The sequence below is a fragment of the Melospiza melodia genome, chromosome 20 (assembly GCF_035770615.1).
Source record: "Melospiza melodia melodia isolate bMelMel2 chromosome 20, bMelMel2.pri, whole genome shotgun sequence".
Lineage (NCBI taxonomy): Eukaryota > Metazoa > Chordata > Aves > Passeriformes > Passerellidae > Melospiza > Melospiza melodia.
The window spans coordinates 7611529-7634059 of NC_086213.1; the positions used below are offsets into that span (position 1 = coordinate 7611529).

Here is a 22531-nt window from a genome sequence, read left to right on the forward strand (position 1 = left end):
CCTTGTGTTCTTGCAGGCTGAGGGGGGGTGTGGGTGCCTAGGAAGTTATGTAGCTAAAAATAAGTTCTCATTTAGAAGCTCTTATTGGACATTTGTGATAAATATTTGGGACCAAACTGCTCAGCTGATCTGGTTGCAATGTAGGTGCCTGTGCTGCAGGAACTGCAACTCCCCATTCCCTGGATTATGCTGCTTTGCTCAGAGGGGTCTGACAGCCCCCAGTGCTCTGACAGTGCTGAGAGTGTGTCCTTTCTAATGCTCTGTTTTCCACTTTTGTTCCCAGCAGCATACGGTTCTCTAAGTGGATGGGTGCTCTCTTTTCTTTGCCCGTGGTAACGCTCAAATGCTAAAGCTGGATGCCACAGACCAAGACCTGCATTAAAACACAAAGTCTGAAGATTGTGTTGTAAACCTGCTTGTTTTATATAATCATTGTTATTCAACTTATAGTGTATCTTTTTTGATTCCTTTCATAACACTGTCCTCATACTTACCAATGTGGTTTTATTATCCTTCCTGTACCTTTTTATTCAGAAACTGCCAAGAGTACACTGTTTGGACTAGTCATTGTGGTGGGTTTAAAGAATTAATCATTTATCTGCTAGGTTGTTCTGAACAGTTTTGTGGTTAATACTAAGACTTTGTGGCCTGTTTACAGTAACTGTACCTGTGTTTGCACAGTATTATAACTTTCACCTGCCATTTTAGGTTATTATGTATCGTATCGGTTTTTCAGAACTTCCTCTGTGCTTTTGTTGCTTTTGAAGCTTCATCTCTGGTGATTTGCATTTGTGTGATGTATGAGAAAATGTCAGAAACGCTGATGAGTCACCAGTGGTTGGAAAAAGCTGACTTTTCTAAACGCCGTGCCTTAACACACCTAAATACTCCACACACCAACACCTTGTGTGGATGCCTCTGAGGTTTGGCTTCAGGTCTCAAGAATTGATGGCAAAAATTTGTCACAGGCATTTCTATCTGTCAGCTGAGCAATGGCATGTCCTGTTTTTTTATATATACCATAGCACTACTTTGAAGTTTTGTAATAAATTGTATGAATGTGGAAAACGTTGATTTTCTTTTTGGGGTGGTTTTTCTTGTTTTATTTTGCCTTTTCAAGCTAACATATGAAATGCTGTAATGGTGTTGTGCACAGTGCATACATATTCAAAGGTGTTGCGATGTTTACCCTGGGATATGAAGGTGTTTTCTAAAGTTTGTATACCTGCAAACTGCATTGATTTCATTTCAAAACAACTTTAAAAGTGTTTTACCTATAAGTTAGGTAGCAAAGCTTCACATCTATTTTTTTCCAAAGTCCATTAAGCACCTACTGATGTCTTTGGGTGGATGAATATCTTGGAAAATCTGATCACACACCTTGCTTTATAAGTTCATGAATGTTGTTATTTCTTTTATGTCATTGCTGAGTTATAGCTCTATTCTGCATGCTTTTGTAGTCTTGTGTGTTTTATATATGCACAAGTGTAAACTACTTTCCAAATATGGCATTGAGACACTTTGTCTTCTGTACTAAATTGGGGTGTCTTTCATGTAATGATTACCCCTAATTTTGCTGTCTAGCAATGAGTGTTTAATCAGGATAGCATTCACGAATGATTGGCATTACTGGGATGCATATTTGGCTTGCTTGGAGTTGAACTGCATAAAATGGACATTACCTTGTTACTTCAGTGGCTGCTGTAACGAAGTTGAAAGAAGAAATGTACTGACAGATTTGCATTCACACAAATTTTCTGCCATTTTTATGAAGATTTGAATTTAACCCTGCCTGTCCAGAGGGCCAAGGTGAGAGATTTAATGGCAAACTTTTTCTCATAATTTGTTTGCTGTTATTTGCACATTTCTTGTTTTTCTTCCAGGATTTTGCATCATATTTTGCAACCCTCTTAATTATGTGCTGTCTGTTTGTGCTTGTGAGAGTCAGGACAGCCACACCCCTCCTGAGAAACCCAGACTTCAGTTGGAGACCTTAGGTACAAGCTAGATTAGCTCTCTGAGCAAAGGTGGCATGAAAGCTTTGCCTTTCAAAGCCACCTAGGACAATGGGGAAGTAGACTCTCAAGAGCGTCTAGTCTTTAATTTTATTAAAAACAGAGGAGTTTTTTCTCTCTCTTTAAAGCAAGGCACCTAAAGTCACCGTCACAGGTCTTGTGTAGGAAGCCTCAGTGAAAAGGTTTTTACTTGATACTGAGTGCTGATTGATAGTCTGTACTTTCTTTGGGTTTGTGCATTCCAGATGGAGCATTTTGGCTCAAAGTTTGAGATCTATTTTAATAATTGTCCAAGAAGGGCTTGTAGAGCTGCTGATTCCATATGTGAGTATTTTCCTTTCAATGTAGTTTTATTTTTTTATGCTTTCTACCACTTCTTTGATCTTGACTGATGTTAGTTTTCAGTTACATTTGAACTTGGTTTTGTTAAAATACTTAACAGCTTACTGGGGGAATATACAGTTGTTAAGCCAAGTCTTTGTACTGTGGAGCTCTCTGGACAGAGGACACTGGCTGGAGCTTTCTGACTTTGCATTTCAGCTCCCATAGGTGTTGGCAGTCCCAGGACCTTGCAGGACAAGTCCCTTGCTCTGAATTTCATCCTGGCCTTCTCCAGACCGACATTTTCCAGCACTGGGACAAAGTGCCCACATGTAAATTTTTAAATGACTGTTCAGCAGGATCAAAGAGCATTTCACTGCAGTTCTTTCAGTCTTCATTAGTTTTAAAACACTGTGGCAGACTATAAAACAACTCAAGAAAGGCTGATTGGCTTGTTGGTGCCTTTAATTGTGGGGCAGAGTCTCTGATGGTGTCAGGCTTTCTAGCATATAAAACCAAGGAAATTTGCTGACAATTACCTGATTCATTTTTTTCTGATGCTTTGAATCAATGGCTAAAAGTGAGCTCAGGGTGAGCTAATGTGGGTTTAAAATTTATGTGCCTCAGATTGCCAGGCCTTGGAAGTGTCTCCTTGTTTTGTTATGAGGGATGTTTTGAATGAGAAGGTGGAAGAAATGCCAAGATAAATGCTGTGATGACTACAAGGATTTGAACAGTTGGTATTGTGGCATCAGTGTCACATTTGTTCCCAGGCAGGGCAGTGCCCTTCAGTTATGCAGCCATCACTCTGCCAAGCTTATCCTGTCCTGTATTCTGAAGAGTTTCAGGTCTGATCATTTGCCTGTCCTTGAAATGGTGAAGACATGACCCCTCCCTGCAGCCGTGGAAGTCAGGGGAAGGATCTGGGTGTCCTTAGTCTTCACATCCCATTCTCCTTTCTTCTCTGCTGTTGAGTTTTCTATGACTTGTTCTCATGTCATGTGCAACTGCTGCTTTTCATTTAAGTTCTCTCTTGCCTTGTCTTAAAGGGTTATGCTGACAGCTTTTACCTAAAATAACTTTTCATATAACCTCTTTAAAAATTTTAATGGAAACAGAGCACACATTCCTACTTCACACAGCATGGTTGCAGTATGATTCAGGACTTCCCACTGTATTTTGAGATGCTAAATCTGGAAACACATTTCCTATTTACTCCATTTGTGTTTGGGTTTTGGTTTTTTGTAATACTGTATTCGTCCTTCTCGGTGCTGTGTTTCTGTTCGAGAGCAGGGAGTGCTGCCTTTTATAGTGTTTAAACCTTCAGGGGTGTGTAGGGTGGCTGCCGGGGTTATTCCTGCCCATCAGCCGGGCCCGGGGCTGTGTTCGCCAGCCGCTGGCTCGGGGCGGGGCTGGAGGGGGGGGGATCGCTCCGGTGCTCGGCCGGCGTGTCCCCTGCCCTGCCCGGCTCCGGCAGCCCCCGGCCCGGCTGTCACCGGCGGGTCCCCTGCCCTGCCCGGCTCCGGCAGCCCCCAGCCCGGCTGTCACCGGCGGGGGCGGGCCCGGGGCGGGCTCGGCTCCCGGGATTGGCGGCCCCGGGCGGCCCCGGCCCCTCAGCGGCGGCGCGGGGCGGCCCCGGCGCTCGCACTCGCTCAGTCCCCCAGCCGGGCTCGCACACACGGGCACGGCTGTCGCTCCGGGCAGGCACCATGAGCACGGCCATGCGGTACAAGAGCAAGCTGGTGAACCCAGGTGAGGCGGCGGGGACGCGCGGCCGCTCCGCCCCGCGGCCCGGCGCGTCCCCCTCGCCTCACTGTGTCTCCTTTTCTCTCCCCGCTGCCGGTTCCCCCCGCGGGCATCCCGCCCTGGCCGCGCCGCCCCGCAGAGGAGAAGCAGGTAGGTGAGCTCGGCTCTCCGCGGGGATGCGGCTGCTACCTGGGCACGGCGGCCGCTTGGCCGCATTCATCCGGGAAATAGGCGCTTTGCCTGCCGCATCCCCCCGGGTTTTGGCTTGGCTTTCTTTTTTGTCGCTGCCTTTGGGTGTGTCGAGCGGGTTCGGATGGAGAAAGGCGGCGCGGGGCTGGCAGAGGCGTTTGGGTATTGGGAGCACGTCTCGCATCCCTCTCCCCTCCGCAGCACAGATGCGCAGACACAGCCCCGCTCCTGCCGCTCCTTGGTGCTGCAGCCGATCGGCACCTCGCAGGCGGCCAGGATTTGGGTGTTAGGAAACATCTGTTTTGCTTTGCAAAGCTAATAGCTATTTGGAGACATGCCTTTGAGTCCTGGAGAGTGAGGAGGAGTGATGCAATCAGATGACATCGACAGGTTTTTTGTTGTCTATTTGGTATTTGGAAAGATTTAGGATGTTTGAAAAGAAGAGGAATCTTCCTCTGCAGAGCTTGAATGCTTAGGTGAGGGGTTATCAGGGTCCTGTGTGTTCCTCAGTACCCATCATCACGGTATAGGGAAGTCTGCTGTAAAGGAAAGAGCCTTTCTGTCTCACATGGGTGGGGATGGAGATGGTGGTTAACACAGCAGAGCAGTGCATGGGAAGAATCTCACCCACTCCCAGCCTGGTTTACAGTTGCCTTTGAGTCCAGTCTTTCTCTGAGGCTCCAATTCTGTATGAAGCAAACACCTTGCCTGCTAAGACCCTAGTACTGCACAACCTTTTTGGGCCACAAAAAAAGCAAACTAGCTTTGTAGCAGCTTGGGTATTTACCTGGCCATGGCAAGAAATGGTGTTTCCCTATATAATGCAGACTTGGCACTGTGCATTTTGTGAGCTGCTAACTGCAGTGATGAGAAGAACAAAGTAAATCTACGAGTAATAGGATAATGGGATCGCCAGAAGCATTTTTCCCAAGGTAGTTTAAATTTTGCTAGTATTTTGTAGTTATTTATGAATATTGCAGTTAATTCTTGTTATATTTCTGGATGAAAGCAATCCAGAATGTGTTCTGACACCGTGGAATATCTAGTGTAAGCTGTGAAGTGGGGAGAAGCTTTGTGACATCCCCCCCAAACCCTGCTGTTCTACAGTTCATGTTTTTAAATGAAGAGGGAAGCGGGTTCTGTACAAGGCTCCTTTCTGTGCATTCCCTAGGGCAAGAAGCAAGGTAGAGATCAGAGGAGTCTGTTGTAGATATTATCATAACTCCTGAAGGCTCTTGTCACACTGCATAGGCAGAAGTGGGCTGGAGTCTGTACCCCAAAGAGCCCGTGTGTGCAGGCCAGTGCAGTTCCAGCTGGGCAGAGGAGAGCTTTCCTGCAGTGTGGAGGAGGAGTGAGTGAGTGTGTGTGTGTGTGTGTGTGTGTGTGTGTGTGTGTGTGTGTGTGTAACCGCGTGTCTTACGCTGAGTGTAGAGTGGCTCCTGCATGACAGAGCACAGTTCATTATGGATTTGGGCCAGGCCTGTTACTTGTGGATGGAAAGGGGAAACCAAGCTGTGAACACAAAGCAATCTGTTAAAATTAGACTGAATACACAAAAGTATAAATGATTTTTATTTAACATTTTTAAGAGCAGGATTCTTCTGCCTGCTCTCAATCTTTTTGCATCTGACAGCAGATAACAATTGAAAGGATTTACTGAGGCTGTAGTTCTTGTCTGAATTGATTTTTAAAAAAATTATTATAAAAGCTGGTTTTTAATGAATATTTGGGAAATGAAGGGAGCTTCTTAGAGGGCAGTACAATAGATTGTATATAAGTAGGGTTGCCTTTGGTAAAGTCTTAATAATATTCATGACTTACAAAGTCCATGGAATGGAACAATGTGCTGTCAGAGAACATGTGTTCATCCTCCCTCACAGCATGGTCAGGGCTGATGCATTGTCTGCATTCAGGGTACTCTGATTTGCAGGGTACTGTGGGCTCCTAATTACTGCCATTCATCAGGAAAAAATAACGGGAGATTCTCCAGCTCTCTGATTTCCAAGGAATGACCTCTTAATTACTGAAGTTGGTGGAGGTTGCATCCTGGTCTCTGTGTGCAAAGCATCCAGCCTTCCCAGGGGAAGGGTTGTGGTTTAAGAGCTTGGGCTGGTGTGGAGATCTATGGCAGGTTGCCTGGTGACACCAAGCTCCTCAGTTTTATTATACCTCAGTTCAGCACCTCTTGGAGAGGGATGGTTTCTTTCCTAGCAATTTATTTACCACTGGATCACAAAGAGAGATTCTCATGGTGAAGCTGGGTAGGAAATGAAGAAATGACTAATGTCACATGTGCAGAGGAGTAGGCCCCATGTAGGGAAACCCAGCAATTTGTCAAGAGTTTGACAGGGCAAGTACAGCAGATGGGTGCTCTGCCAAAGCCAGAGGTGTTGCTGTGGGAGGAGTAAAGGTGAAACCTTGGGAGTACCTGGTTAAACTGGAGTCTCCTGGCACACTCGTGCAGAACATGCCCCCTAGCTCGTGTTGATGGCTCTGTGTGTGTGTTTGGGGTGTTACCTTGCTGTGTCTCTGAAGCTGGCTCCTGCCCATTCAGTTTCATGTCTCTCATGTTCTTTGAAGTCATTGTTTCTTTTTAAATCAGGAGGATGGGAACCTCTCCTTCCCAAGTTGATCTCTCCCCACCCCATCAACTTGCAAAGTTGTTTGGGTGTGGGAGCAGAGACTATCTGGTGGATCCAGTTCTTTCAGTGGGTTTGAAATTACAGGGCTGTGCCTTTTGCATTCAGTTTAATCTTTTTTTTTTTTACTTGAACTTATTTTTAAGTGGTCTGCTTGTCAGTAACATATATATGGGGGTCTGTGTATGGAGAAGATGCTGTGCAAAAAGTACTTTGATTGGAGGAGTGGTTTCAGTTTGAGTCATTGAAAACTGAATTCATTGCTCTTATGTTTCAGTTTTTGAGAATCTGGGGTTTATATGTTAAAAATTTACATTCAGACTCCTTTGGTTTTTTCTTATAAAAATGGAGCAGAGATTTCTATCATTCCTGTAACAGCAGATATTGCAACAGCTGAGATGTCTTCTATCTAAAATAGCAACTGTGCCAACACAGAGCATCATTTTTAAGGTCAACTTTCAACCCCAGCCTTGCCTACCAGAGAACACTGGCTGGTGGAAATCCCCCAGTTCCCTGCTAATTTGTACTGAACTGCCTTCTCCTTTCCTCTACTGAGCTTATGGAGAAATAGGCCCAGATGGGCTACAGGTAAGTGTTTCTCCTGAAGGACTGAACTCTGTGTAGAGCTGAGACACTCAGGGTAGTTGTAGATACTGCCCATCAACTCAGGACAACTCAGTGCAGGCTGAGTTGTGACCAAGAACAGATTAAGAGGAGGGAAAAGTGGTGATTCCTTATGCTTGCCTTGAGCTGGTTGAATATGACCTAATGTGACCTCAGTTTCTATGTAGATACCTATGGGGGAGAATTGATTAACTGAGTTTGGTGAAACATGTGATGAGAAGTATCATCAGAGTGGTAGGTTCTCTTGTACAGGAACTGTACAACAAAAACCATAAGCAGAGCTAAGTCTTTACAGGATCTCCCCAAAGTCTCTGCTGGAGTAGCTTGGAGGACTTGTACCTGCACTGTTCCTTTGTAGCATTTCCATCTTTCACCTAAATGTTTTTCTTGCAATAACAGTTCTTGTATCTTGTGGCTAGAGGAGCGTTGTTGCTTGTGCAGAAAATATGGAATCTGGAAGGAGAACAGACTACCACTGACTCTTTAATTTTCTCAGAATTAAACCAATTATTTTATAATTGTGATTCTTTGAGTCATTGGGAGCAGCAGTATGGATCTGTGTTCCTGCTCTGTGTCAATTCAGGGTGGTTGTGGTGAGGTGGCTTTTTTTTTTTCCCCCTTGGAGAAAGCAAAATTATGTTTGCAGCTGTCTGTCTAATGGGATATTTCACCACAGCTGGATAGTCTCTCACTGTGTCATAGCTTGCCCTGGGTGAGGCTGTTTCTCTTTGACTCCCCACATTAATGTCTCTTCCAACCTCTGTGTTTTCCAACCCTGGTCATGCATCCTGGCTACCAAGATGCGCCTGCCAGAAAGGGAGTAGCAAATTAGTCACAGAATCTGGAGGTAAATACTAGAAACACTCTTAAAGCAGCACATCCCTGCTTGTTTTTCTGATGTCCCAGTGTATCTTGGCCAGACGCAACATAGGAGTGGAAGCTTTTACTTCTCTGTGAAAAGCCTTGTGTGTTTCATTCATTATTTTTGGCCCATTTCAAAAGACAGTATTGGTGCCTTGCCCTCAGAGCTGGGCAGAGTCTCAGGGCTTAGAACAGTGCTGGGAGCGGGTGGGACTGCAGCAGGTCAGGAGGTTCAGCCCTGTCTGTCCTTCTGCTGTGCATCTGTCCAAACAGCCTGGCTGCAGGAGGCCCTGTGTCACAGATGGGCTGGGCTGGGCTGGGAAGGGAAGTTCATCCTGGGCACTTGGACTTTTTTTTTTCCCATTCTTTGTCTGCTTGGCTACTTGGAAAAGGGCTGTAAAAAGAGGTGAGTGCATGGACTTTGTGGTGAAACAGAACCGCTGGAGAGCTGGGCACAGATTCTGTCTCCTGCTGCTGTCTCTCTTCAATTATTTATGCTCCAAATGGATGAAACAGTTGTGAGTGCAGGGCAGGGGAGAGGATCAGCAAGTACCAATCTGCAGTTTATGGAAAGGAGAAGTAAATGCTTCCTGCACAGGATTTTTGTCACTTCAATTTCCCCGCTCAGCTACTTGTGCTCAACTCCAAAATTCTGCTGCACTTGTGAAAGTTGTACAGGGCTGTTCCAGTGCTCCAGGCACATTAACCAAATGTGTAAGTTCAACAGAGTTAGGGCTTGGTCCTTGCTGATATTGAGGGAGTAGGAACAACCTCCATTTAACCCCAAGAGATGCTGGTGACACTTGTTCAGCTGCTGGATTCCAGACTGCTGAGGCTTTCAAAAGCTTGCAATTGCAGAGGGGGAAATGTTGCTGCCATTTGAACAAAGGAGAAGCACAGTCCCTGGATGCTTTTAGTCTCCAAAGTCAAGGAATCTCTTACAACCAGTTATGCTCTCAAAAAATGTTACTGGCTTCATAGTCATGCTGTTCTTCATTTGATGGTTCTAGCAGTGAATGTAAGGGGCTTGTGTTGTGACCTGGAAAAGTTGAGGAATGGCAAGTCAAGAGAGGGAAACAACTGGTGGAGTTCAGTGTCTTCTAGAACCCATATTGCCCAGTTTCAGTTTCAGTCTAAGGTGCTGTTCATTAAATACCCAGAGAAATGGACATCTTGGAAATGCAGAGGAGATTCCATCTCAGCCAGCTGGTTGGTTGCTGTGCCAGGCCAGGCTGGGTGCCTGCTGTGTATCTCAAGAGCTTTGCCAAATTAGTTTTAAATGTTCAGTCCAAGGGGTTTCTCCAGCTGTTTTGGGACACCCCACAGTGGTGGCTCCTGTAACCATGCTGCAGTTACTGCTCATGTGTGCTGGAACCAAGCCTGGGGAGCTCAGCTCCATCCTTAGTACTTCAGGTACCTCTTGCTGAGATACCTCTTGGCTAAGCTGAGAGGATTCCCCTCCTATTCTTGTTCCTCTTCCAGTTCAAGTGGCCTCTGTGTTGCCTTTTTTCTTGGATAACAGAGCATGAACTGGAGGGTACATTCTTTGCTTACCTGTAGAGTTTTCTTTCCTGACCAACACTAAGTGTTTGTCCCCTTCTTGCCCAAGGCACAGCCTTCCCTGTTACAGTGAAACCACACAGTGAAATGCTTTACTCATAAGAGAAATGTGGGGCACCTCTAATACTTGTGTGACTTCATATGTTTGTGAAGTGTATGCAAGAAGTTTCATACCATACTGGAATAATTCCCATAAGGGCTGGATTTTGTGTGTGTGTGTGCATGTCTACAGTGTGGTTAGCCTTGAAGCACAGGAAAAAATGCTTGTCTGCTGTTACACATTCCTTTCTCCCAGAGATTTGTCCCTGGAGCTGTGAAGAGGTTTGCAGTCATCTTGTTCCCACAAAAGTGTTCAGGAGCTGGATTTGTGTGTGGTGGTGGGATCAGATGCCAGAACATATGCTCCTCATCAGTATGTATGTGTGCTGCTGTTCATCCATGACTTGGCTTTCCAGAAACACTCTTCAGCATGAACAGGGGAAGGCAGCACTGCACGCTGAGAGGGAAGACTGGGATGTACAGTGCTGACCACAGGGGCTGGGCTGCAGGAAGGGGAACAGATCTGCTGCTTCTGACTTAAGTAAGAGCTGTCTTTGTTTTAGGACTGAATAGGGTGATATTCTTTATTCCTTCTCTTTTGTATTTCCAGTGCATTAATTGAAATCTGTTATGACCTGCTAACATTCAGCTCTAGACTGCTCTCCCTTCCCTCAGTCCTCACTCCCTGCTGCAAGGCTGGTACCCAGCAGCATCACAGCAGCCAAGTGCTGGGGGTGGCTGGAAGGCAGAGTGTGCTGAGAAGATGCAGGGACTGTTTTGCTAATGAGCAAAGCTTGGCTAAGTGTTGGCCAAGAGCTGAAGAGGAAGTGAAACCCTGCACAAGCATCTGCAAGGGTGTAACGCCAAGAGGGGGAGGAGAATTGTTTAGTTTCTGGCTTGAGTACAACTGTCCAGTCCTGAAATAAGAGAAGTTGAGTTCTGGAAGAGGGGTGTAGCTGTGCTGGGCAGGACAGTGCAGGGATGCTCAGGATGGCAGAGACCTCTCTGGATACAGCTGTGGAGCCCTTGGCCTGCCCCAGCCTGGTGCTGTGCCACGGCAGCCAGGGCTGAGGGAGGCTCAGAGTTAATGCTTGGAAATGTAACACTGGGGAATCTTGGGCTGTGGTTCATGCAAGGCTGGGGCTCTGTGGGGTGTGAGCCAGTGTGGTTTTAAGTCAGTCAGAGGTGGGAAGCCCTTACCAGAGTTAACTCCAGTTGTTCACTCAGCTCTTCAGTCCGGGCTGTTTCTGGGCTGATGGCAGAACAGCCGTGCTCACCCTGCCCTGACTCCTGCTGGGGAGGGAGGGGCAGCGGCTGCCTGGCCCTGCCTGTGCTGTGAGAGCCCTCGGTGCCAAGGAGAGGAGACCTGGACTTTGTGAGGCTCAGCCCTTTGCTCTTCCGGGGATCTTGGGGAGTGCCCTGTTTGTCTTCAGCTCGTTATCCAACGTGTCCGGGTGTGTATGGGGCTGGGATGGCCCATCTCTGCCTGACCCCACCCGAGGCACTTGGTGCCATTCTCTCAGAATGACTCCTGGCAGGGAAACTGGAGCTGAGAGTGCAGGCTGAGCAAATAAACCCCGGGATCATGAGTGCTAGCTCCTGGAGAGCGGCCATGAGGAGAGAGCCCGTCCCACTGACCTCTGGACGTTTTCAGTGCAGAAGCAGGGAGGGGAAAGAGATCCACTCAGCTTGTGGGAAAAGAGGCTCCAAGGGTTTAACATCTTCCCTCTGCTTTCTGTAGGCAAAGCCTGTGGCAGTGCAGATGTGGCTCCAGTGATTACCAGACCTCTGGTGCATGAAGCTGTGTGAACACACATGAGAGCACAAGCCAGGCCTTTTACTTGCTATAGTTTGTATTGCAATTATTTTTAAGGTTACTTCCCAGGCAAGTCACTTTGCTTTCAGCTTTTTGTAATGTCTCCTCACTGTTTCCTCAGCGTGGGAACTATTTTAATCCTTCCTGATGCACTGAGCTCATTCTCGCTGTGATATGTACACACAAGTAGTCTCTTTAGATCCTGCAGTCTTACATCCACTTTTATTTTCAAATAAATTACATACTACATTAATTATATATTCAGGTGAAATTGAATCACAAAGGCATCTACCTGCCCTGTGTACAATCCCCTTGGCTGTGCTTTCTCTTTGGTTTGAAGTTCTCCTGAGTCTCTGCCAGTGATATGAAGTCCTGGAAATGCCCATCTGGACCAACAGTAATTTCCCTCTGCCCAAGGCCTGCTGTAAAAAAATGTCAGGGAGATTTATGGCCTTTAAGATTCTATAGATTCTCAGGGGTTCCTGCTGCTTAGGGAGTTTGGTGCCAGCTGGGATCAGACAGTAATGGAACAAGCATCAGAAGCTGATATTTGCCCTGTTTTGTAGGCAGTGGGCTGAATCAAGGCAGCAGGAGTTCATTCAAGAGATGCAGCTGGTCTGCAGCAAAGCCTTGCCATGATTGCACAGGGCCAAGATGAGCAGGAATGTGTCATTGGGACAGTGAGAGATGCTGTCAGGGCTGATCTCTTGTCTCCTGGCCATTGTCCTTGCAGTCCTGACTCTCAGAGATGGTTTCTGTGATGCAGCTGGAGCAATGCACTGGAGCTGTAGCAAGCAGAAGAGAAACTGCTTGTGTCCCATCCCAAGGTTTATACCTGGGCTATTCAGCTGTTTTAAAGAGCTCCCCTCCCCTTGAAAGGAGGCCTTGGCAGCACATGTATTTATGAGGGAAGTGGGTATTGGGGAGGACAGTAATTTAGCAGAAGTCTGTACTTTTACTGAGCAGTTAATCCAGGCACATGCTTGGGGAGCACTCCAGGGTCACTGAGCAGCTGGGACCCTCTGGATGAGCCCTGGTTTGCCAACAGCCCTGGGGCTGACACTTCAGAGGCTCAGGGCAGGCCCAGGGAGGTCAGTGAGTTCGAGGCCTGTTTGCTGCATACCCCCCATCAGTGCCACATGGACCTGCTTGGGACCCTGATCCCCATCACTGTGCAGCAGGAGTGTGTCCTCCTGTCACCTGGATAAGCCTCATCTGCCCTGCCCCACCCTGCTTGGCTCACACCAGGTTCACAGCACTGGATCTCAGAGCAATTTGAGTAAACCAGAAGCAACTGGATGGAGCCCAGTGTTCCTGTTCCTCAGTGCTGGCTCTGGTTCAGCTGCCAGTCCCCAAATGCACTTGCATGATGGCATTATTTGCACCATCTCTCATTAATGTCAGTGAAAGCCTTTCTGTTTGAGGTGCTGGGGCTGCTCCTCAGCAGCTGCTCACACGTTCCAGCCAGTGCCAGGCGTTTTGCTGCCTCCTTTGAATGCCCAGTGTCCTCTGAACATCTCCCTGCTCCTCCCTGGTGGCACTGTCATGGGCAGGTGTCAGGCAATAGCAGAATTGTTCTCTTAGTAAACAAGTGATGGTGTAATTGGAGCTGCCCCTCATGTGGCAGCAGTGCAGTGTGTGCATGGGGTTGCTAATGAGGGATGTCATGGGGCTTGTTAGTTTGAAAGCTTAGTGAGCCATCTTCTGTTTCCCTGCAAAGTGTGTGGATGCTCCTTCCCATCAGCTGTTCCTGTGCTGCATCTTGCACTTGGGTGTGTTTGGTGCTGCAAGTTAGAGCTCACAGCACATATTGGGCATTGTGGAGGACTCAGATCCCATTTATCATGACATTAATGGCAGTGGACATCCAGGAAATGTCTGGATGAGACCACTGCTCTCCTTTCCTCAGATACCCTGTGTGTGCTCGAGGGCTGAGCTTTCTTGTGGCTCCAGTGAATCCATGTGTGCTGGGTACCTAGAGTTTGTCCCTTAGCTGATTAGGGATTTTCCTTCATGAGAAATAACTATTTTTCTTCATTATTTTTCAAAAAATAAAATAATTAGGGTGTCCACCCACCTCTTGGCTGGCATCCTGCAGTAATAGGCCAGCATGTGTTTTCTTCAGAAAAGGAAGCAGGTCTTGCTTTGTATTTTCAAGGCAATGGTTTATAAATGAGCCTGGAAAGCCTGCAAGGGGCAGTGGGATGAGAACCCACACAGAGAATAAATCTGAGAAAATAAATCCCAGAAAATGCATCCCGAGAGATCATTGTTTGGCCTGGCAAGTCAGAGCCCAGGCTAGAAGCCCAGGAGAACCCCTCCTTACTTTGCATGTGATGGTGGTTCTAGCTTTGCTTGAAGATAGTTATCCTTGGATTCCTGAAACCCATAAAGGTTTGACTTCACGCTGTGCTGCACGTCCTAAGAGCCATTCGTGGGTGTCTAATTTGATTTTGCACCCAGTTCTCGTCAAAGGGCTGCGAGTGACAAATTACTCTTGGCCTGTTGTGGCTGTCACTTGAGCTGACATTGCAGGGGGTGCTGGCTCTCTGCTAACCCATGGACTGAGCAGAGCATTCCCCACCCTGCCTTGCTGCTCTGCCTTACCTACATGGCTGTTTCCATTTCCTTTGGGTTGCCTTGTAGGAAAGCACAGCCCAGCAAATGCAATTTTTTCCACTCCATTGCTTCCAAGTTCTTTCTAACACTGTGTTGCTACCCCTTGTGTGTCCAACAGCCACAGCTTTTGCAGTCAAATGACTTTCTGTCTTCTCTAATATCTTTTTAATCTGGTTTCATTCTGACTTCTAGAAATCCAATGTAATCATCTCAAAGGTGACATCTTCATGAACTCTGCTATTCCAGTGTCTGCTATGTTAGCATCTCTCATCTTACATCTCATGTACTTCACCATTATTTTCAGATGAGCCCAGAAAGAGATTCATGAAATCAGCAATTCTACAGAAAAATTCTCAGGAGGGAGGATTCCACCATTACCTGTTCCTTACAATCAGGACTCTATTATTGAGCTGCTGATAATGGTTTTTCTACAGGGCAAGTAGAGAGTACATTGATGACTCTGACTGGATACAGTGGAAATCAAGACTGAAATAGCAGCAAAGGCCAGTGTCACAGGGATGTTATCAGCAAAGAACAGATGTTATGGAGAACTCTGTTTGTTCAGTGGTTGGGCTGTGGTCCTGATGCAAGGACAGTAGTTATTCAGCATGGGACACTAACCTTTTGTGATTGCTTTCTCTCTCAGTTTTTAAGGGAATAAATTGTTATCTTAAGGTCGAAAGGATTTTAGGTGGTGTAGAGAATGCACTTTTGAATGTCTGTCTTTTAATAATCCTCTGCAAGATGTATGACTTTAGTGTCTGTCTCCTGCAGTCCAGCTGGGTGATAAGGTTTGTTCCTAAGGCTGTAATTTTTTGTGAGGAAAGGGGCAAAATGGCAGTCTTGAATTCAGTAGAAAATACCATCCCTGAGACCTTGTCAGGACTACACTCGTATTCCACTTCTGTCCTGGTCAAATTGGGTTGCCTGCTCTGGCTGCAGTATTTTATACTGAATTATCAGTGGTGAGATTTGGCAAAATTGCAGAGTTAGGTTATAAACCCAGTGCCTTTTTTGGTAAGATCACAGCAGCTCTGATCTTCTTGTTCCAGTATGAAGCTCAATGGGGCCTTGTGGCAAGATGGCAGTTAGTGAGTGTTTGCATGGCAATGGTGTCTGTGGTGCCTCTCCTGGGCCACAGCCTTGCAGTTTCCCACTGTGCCAGTCCAGGAATGTGAGCTGTTCCTGCCACAAATGAAGTGATCCTGCTTGCAGTGCCTCTGAAATTGTTGGCACATTCTGGATTAACCAAGGAGCTGACACATTCCTCTGGTCTGGGTCGGTGGTGTGGAGATGAAAGGCAATGGGCTGAAACATGAGCATTCCCACAAAGGCCATTGTACAATGCAGTTATTTAAAAGGCAATTTTTTTAGGCAATTTGCAATAATAGGAACCAAGGGACAGCCTTCTTTTAACACAGATGAAAGTGCCTAACTCCTTTGAAACTGAGGAGCTAGATACCTCCTGGATTTTTATAAATTTGGCTCTGGTGAGCAGCCTTGTCACTGCTGTTCCCCCTCCATCCCTCTCTGATCTAAGCTGCTGTGTAGCAAGAGCTCTCACCATCTCCCATGAGGAGGCTGCTGCTGCCTCGGCATTTACACACCTGGTGCCAGGCTTACAGCTGCCTTTCATGTGCTGTGGTCCATGGATTAGGTCCAGGAAAGGGCTTGCTGAAGGAAACTACTGCAAGAGGTATGTTCCAGGCTGCTCTGAATGGCCCTTTCATCTTTGCCTCAAAAAAATCAGTGAGAGTTGTAGCTCTGTGAAAGGATCATGGCTGTGCTCAGGAGTGACAGACCCATTTAACATTTTGGTTTCTGTATTGGAACTGAAACTTTTACAAAGCTGCTTCTATTTTAGGGATCTGTTCAGCAGAGATGTTCCATTGCAGATTAATCTCTTAAGCTCATCCCACCTTCTTTTGAAAGTTGTCCTCTTTATTTTCCTTCAGACTTCTCCCTAAACCCCTCCTGTGTCTCCCTGGCAGGAGCTGGCTAGTGGACAGTCACTGTTTATCTCAGTGGCTGTGCTGCTTCCTGACTGCTCTGTGTGCCTGGCAGTTGTTTTGTGTGGCTGGGATGGCCCCTGTGCTCCAGCTCTGCACCCTGACAGGGATGTGCTCCCTGGGAGTGTGGAGCTGGCTGCACTCTGCTCTCTGGGCTGAGGAGCCAGGCACTGCACTGCCCTGAGGCCTTGTGCTCCCATGTGCCTGTCTCTGCTTTACCCAGACTCCTCACAGCACGGAAAACTCACACAGGCTTTGCTCTTGCAGATCTTTTCTTATCTTTTGCAGTGTTGGTGTCTTTGCAGGCGACAGGAACATGGTTTGGAGCTCTCCAGGGTGTCTGGGTGCAGGATGAAGAGCATGACTCTTCTTTAGTGCTCACCAGCACTGGATCCTTAAGGGCTCAGCAGACAGCAGGGCAGGTGTGGGTGTTTGTAGTGAAATTCTCTATGCTCAGAGGTGATGGAACTGAACCCAGGAAATAACAGCTCTGTCTAGAGGCATTTCTGTCTGGAGGCCATGATTTTTAGGGAGACACAGCATACTTTGATGAAGGAGTGGCTCTGCTCCCCTGTGAGTCAATCACACCACAACTAAAGCTTCCCAGAGGCACTTGAACCTCAGGATTCCCCTTTGCCCAAATGTTCAACTTCAGACCTGTTCCTTCCATGTCGTGGTTGGTGTTTCTCAGGGTGTGAAGCACTCCCTGCTCCACTCATTGCTGTTGGAGCTCTCCCACTGGGAACTCACAGGCACTGCTGTGTGGAAGCTCTGGGGTTCCTCACCTCCCCACCAAGGCAGCCTGTCTGTTGGACAGTCACTTCCCTGTGTTGATGACTTCTGCTGGCATCTTACCGAGTTACAGGTGGGAAGCCAGAACTGGCAGAAAGAAGCTGGTGGGAGTGCAGCCAGGTGGGAACAGCCTGCTGCTTCCTCTGCTGAGACCTCTTTGTCCTGCAGTGTATTTATTCCTGGTCTATGCTGAAGAGGAGCTACCTGAACAGCCCAGGTCTGTGCCAGGGGTTGAGAGAGATTCCTTTCTCAGATGTCCACTCCTTCTAGGAGGTCTGAAGCCCACAAGGAAAGAGGGTCTCACTTTCATTGCAGTTTTGGCTGGTTGTTTGCCTGTGGAAAGAGGCTGAGGAAGCAAGTGCTCCTTGGGAGATGCAGTCATGCTGTACTTCTCCTGCTGTTCAGCCCCAAGGTTGTTGTGTGATCCAAAGAAACTCTCACAAGATTGGCAGCACACACAACCCATCTTCCATCTGCTTGAAGGAAGTCTAAAATGCTGCAGCATGTGATGGATAGCTGCACTCAAGCATGTTCTGCCCCTTGTTCCTCTACCCACTGCATTTCAATAACTCTTCCCACCCTGTGGGGTTGTGCCAGGGGCTGCTGTGTCACCAGTGAGGCCAAGGCCATGTGCATGTGTGAGCTGCATTGGATTCCAAACAGGGTATGGATCACAGCAGCTGTATTTGCTGACAAAACGGCCCCATCCAATGGCTGCCATTGCAATGAGACTGGGAGTTCTGGAAGAGACCCACAAAACCTGGGTGCCTTCCTGTGGTGAGCAAAGTCTGGGGTGAGAGGAAAAACCCCTGACTGTGTATATGACAGTGATGTGTGGTGGCTGTTACTGCCTGAGGCACTGCTGGGTGCTGCAGTCAGGTTAGAGCTTCCAGCAATGACACTCTGATTCATCTGTGGTCAATGTGTTTTTAAAGGAATGCCACTGAACTGTCAGTCTGCTTTCTCCTGGCCAAGTGTGACCACTGCAGGGCTCTTTTCCTTATGATTCCCCCATGCTGGTGACCTTAATTTTCATTTTCCTTTCTCAGTCTGCTTCCTTAGGCATTTGTGCTGTCTGATCCAGGTGGGAGAATCCTGCTCCCACCTTGGCCAGTGTGGCCACTTGTACAGTGAAGAATGGGGCTGTGCTGGAGAAACCACAGGGTTGTGGGGCTGGTGCTCAGTGCTGCATTGCCAGTACAAACCATTTCCAGCCCTGTGTGTGGGGAGATGGAGTTGGGCTGCTGCAGTTGGAGCTGGCACAAGGCAGAGCAGTGTGGCTGGGCTCATCTGACAACACCAAGCTGTGATTCTTCCCCACTGCTCTGCTTGGGTTTGGATTTGGGGATTTGGGGGTTGAGTGTAGTCCTGTGCAGCTTGTGCCATGCCCTGCTGTTAATTCAAAGCAGCTTCTGCCAGATTTGTTCTTGCAGGGGAAGGAGGGAGGGTGGAGGGTTCGGGTGGCAGTCGACTGGGAGGCAGAGATAAATTAAGTGTTGAGCTCTTAATGGGGAACATGCTCCATTGGTTTGGGTTTCCCTCCCCACCCATCCCACTCTTTTTAATCTGTGGCACAGTCCTGGGAGCAGTTTGAGAACGGAAGTGATTTCAGACTGGAGGTGACCTCATCTGTCTCCAGCTCTGAGCTGGAGCAGTGTTTGGAGGCCCAGCCAGAGCTTATGGTTTGAATGATGCAGGCAAGGAGCTGAGGCTCCAGGAGAGCCCTGTGCCTCCTGCCCAGTGCTGTGCAGCTGTGTGAGGGGGTGGTAACTGTGATGGCTGTGGGGATTTTTATCTTTCTGTTCTCATGTTTCTCCATGCTAGAATGGGGGGAAGTAGGAAGGAGAAGCAGAGTCTGAAAGACACAGCTGGACATGTCACATATCAGAGCAGTTAGTTCCTGGTGAGAGTCCAGCCCTGTCCTGCAGGGTGCTGAGCTGGGCCCAGCTGGAAAACACTCTAAGTGTGGCCATGTGCTGTGGGGAAAGGTGCATGGATGGAAGAGTCCCTGCTGGGTTCTTTGAATTTGAGGCCCCTGTGGATCAGCAGAAATGGAGATGAGAGCCCTCCTGGAGGTTTTGCTTTTTAGGACCCAAGATGTCAGTGAGAAATCTGGGAGATTTGAGGATCTGGAGCATGGGGTGGGAGCCAGCTGGGGTACCAGCTGCTGGTCCAGATAGTGATGAGGAGCACATGAGACCATAGATGCTACTTGCAGAAACTACCAGATAATTCTTCCTGACATGGAAAAAGGCCCTTCCTACTGACTTGGTGTCTGCTGTTTTGAGGTGGCCAAGATTTTCTGTTGCACAGCTGGAGCCTGGAGTCCTTGGACTCTGCTGGAGTCCCCCAAACCCAGCTCTGTCCTGGATGCAGGAGCTGGTCTGCCAGGTGCAGCTCTGGACTTCATAAATGTCCATGTTTTTCAGTAAGGACAGCTTCCAAGTCCTGTCTCACAAGCTGTGTGGGGGTGTCCAGCCACTTCCCCTTGAGCTCAGTTGTCTTCTGGCTCCAGCTCAAGCTGAAGAGAAGCTGGGCTGTGGTAGGCTATGGCTGGGAAAATAAAAGCAGTCTTTTCTCATGTCTCTGCGGCTGTGTGGCTGCAGAAACTCCCTGTAGCTGGGTAGGCAGTATTGGAAGGAAATAAATTGACTGGAAGAATTTGCTTTTCTCTTGGCCTTGTCCCAGGTGGCATCAAGACTCTTGCTTGGAGATAAATTTCCCTCCCACCACTGCTAAATAGGGAGAGTTTAACCATTCATGGGATCTAGCAAGAGACTTTCCCCAGCCTTCGTGCCCCTCTTCCCTGTTGCACTGGGAGCAGAGACTGAAAATGAATCCTGTTGTGACCATGTCACAGTGGGGACAAAAGTTTGCAGACTTTCCTCCTTCCTGCCCCAGCATTGTCTCCATGCCTGTATGTGATGAAACAGTCCCAAAGTGTATAGACAAACAGGTATTTTGTGTTAAAAATGCCCCTTTTTTCTTCTCTGCTCAGCATCCCACAGCTGTGCCCATGACACTGAAGGTGACTGTGCTGGCTGGGTTACAGTGGAGCTCTGCCATGTCTTTGAGGAGGAGTTTGGGTCCGAGGAGCCCCAGGAGAGGTTTGTGCTGCTGTCAGTGGTGACACAGTGCCAGTGCTGGCTGCCTGCAGGGCTCAGGACCTTGGCAGCCCCCTGCATCTGCAGCCTCTGTGTGTGAGCCCCAGCAGCATCCCAGAAAGGCACCATTATCCCCAAGCCTTGCCTGCTGTTGAAGTCAGGAGGGCACAATAAAGATGTGTCCTGGCAGCAGCCTGGAGCAGGCTCGTGTGCCAGGAACAGAAGAGGTTTTGTACCAGGCACTGCTCTGCTGGGAGGTTTGTCAGCTCTGGAGCTGGGATGGTAACTCAGGGCTCTGTGCCCAGCCCTGCTGTGCTGCTCAGGGCCTCCCCTGATGCAGGGCAGGGTCATTGGCTCTTCCTTCACTGGGGGAGGTCTTGGCAGCAGATCCTGCTTGCCTGAGCACTGCTCTGCCCGGTGGGCTGGGAGCTGCAGGAGGCAGGGCTCCCCTGGGCTCTCAGCTTCAGCTGCCCTGTGCTCTGTGGCCTGGAGCTGTGTGTGCTCTCTGCAATGTATCAAATCCCCAAGAGCAGCCTCAGGGTGACTGGGACAGGGCTGTAATGGACCAGGATGGCAATGTCACTCTATCTGGAGCTCTGAGGAGAAATGTCTCCTGGGAGGATTTCAGCAGAGCAGGGCTGAGTGGGACAGCTTGACAATATGTGACAGCAAAGCAAAGGCAGACTGGAGAAGCAAGGGAAGCTCCTGTGCTTGGGCTGTTAGACCAGACACATGAGGTACAGGAGGATACACTTTAGAGAATGCTCATTTCCAGCTATTGGGAATGGACCTGAGGTCTGGCTGCTCTCCCACCTCTGTCTGCAGCATCAGTGCCATTGTTGTGGGACTGAGCATGGTGGTGTCTGCCAGGTGATCCAGAACTGCCCTCTGCAGAGGGGCATGGTTGGAGCTGAGATAATCAAAACCACAATGGGGCAGAGAAGTTGGTGATGGGATTGGGGCAGTGAGACAAGATCATGTTGGGAAGGATCTCTCTATGGAGCTGTGTAGGATGTTTCAGAATTTTGGTTTTGTGGCAGTTTTGTCCAGGCAGTTGCTGCTACTGCAGTATCACAGGGTGTTGCTGTGTTTTGTTCATGCTATGTCCTGATATTCCTGATATTCCATCCTTTCTCACCTAAGAGCAATGTTCTCCAGGAACATTCAGTTCTGCTCTCTCCAGTCAAGACTAGGAAGATTTTATTGTGAAGGAAAGGAGAATTTAAGATATGTTCTGCTGCTCTCTGCTGTTTTTGTGAGTCCACCACAGGCACCAGATCCTCCAAACAGAAGGAATCTCTGAAGGGAATTGCAGGGCCCATGGGCAGGCTGAGAGGAGCATAATGTTTCTTCTGGCTCTGAAAAAAGTGTGCTCAGAGAGGAAGTAGCAAGCACAGGAAAAGGGGAGTTTCTGAACACAAACTGTCAAGAATTAAGCAATCTGATTTATAGTATGAAGCCTCCTGTTGAGCAAGAAGAGTGTTTTCCCTCCCAAGCAGGTGTGACTGGTAAAGCAAGGTGGCAAAGTCCTCCCAAAGTTCAGCTGCCAGACAGGACTAATACTTCTGTAGCCCTCTCCACACAGGGTGTCCCCAGTTTTCATCCCTTTGTTCCTGCTGCCTTTTTTGGAAGCTGCATAGAGTCTTCCCATTCTCTAGGAAGCTGCCTAGACTCTCCCGTGGTTCCTGCTGCCATTTTCATCCCCACTCTGTGCTTTTGTGTTGCACAGGCACCACTTGCACATTTTGCTCTTTTGTGGGCCTGGGTACATGGTTTGCCCAAGCATTATGTATATAAAAATGAAGGCATGGAAAAGGTGTCTGGGTAAAGATTTCTTGGCATAACATTTCTGCAGTACCCTGATACAGAAAAAAAACGGCCTGGTAGCTGTTAATTTAGAGATCCTGGCTTATCAGTGGCAGATTCCTTCTGGCTTTAAGAGGGCAGGCCAAGAGATGTGGGAACAGCTTTATCAACCCCTCCTCTGCTGTGGTGCCATGCAGAGCAGTAATTTGGTGTGGGAGCACTTGGGAGCAAGTCCTCTGTGCCTTCAGGGCAGTGGCTTGTGGGTGGATTAACGATGGAGCTTGGTCACAAAATCAGAGGAGGAGGGCTGCAGTGCCTCCCAGGTGTTCATTTTGCAGAAGGGAGGTATTAGGTCATTGAGGAGGGTGAATTCAGCCTCTGTCCCAACTGG

General features: G+C 48.1%; 2 protein-coding genes across 4 annotated transcripts in view; both read left to right on the forward strand.

Annotated features, from left to right (window-relative positions):
- LOC134427513 (septin-2) overlaps positions 1-1069 on the forward strand; it is a 33809-nt gene extending 32740 nt beyond the window's left edge. The window contains exon 13 of one of the 2 annotated variants that reach the window (XM_063173415.1): positions 284-1069. The gene's annotated coding sequence lies outside the window, so the exon portion shown is untranslated. The remainder of the gene's footprint in view (positions 1-283) is intronic. The other variant, XM_063173414.1, reaches the window with a different exon arrangement.
- Positions 1070-4030: 2961 nt separating this feature from the next.
- SEPTIN5 (septin 5) overlaps positions 4031-22531 on the forward strand; it is a 42219-nt gene continuing 23718 nt past the window's right edge. The window contains exons 1-2 of one of the 2 annotated variants that reach the window (XM_063173412.1): positions 4031-4088; positions 4222-4232. In XM_063173412.1, the coding sequence (XP_063029482.1) occupies positions 4046-4088; positions 4222-4232 (54 nt within the window). In that variant the 5' untranslated portion in view covers positions 4031-4045. Of the gene's footprint in view, positions 4089-4211; positions 4233-22531 lie in introns of those variants that run through there. The other variant, XM_063173413.1, reaches the window with a different exon arrangement.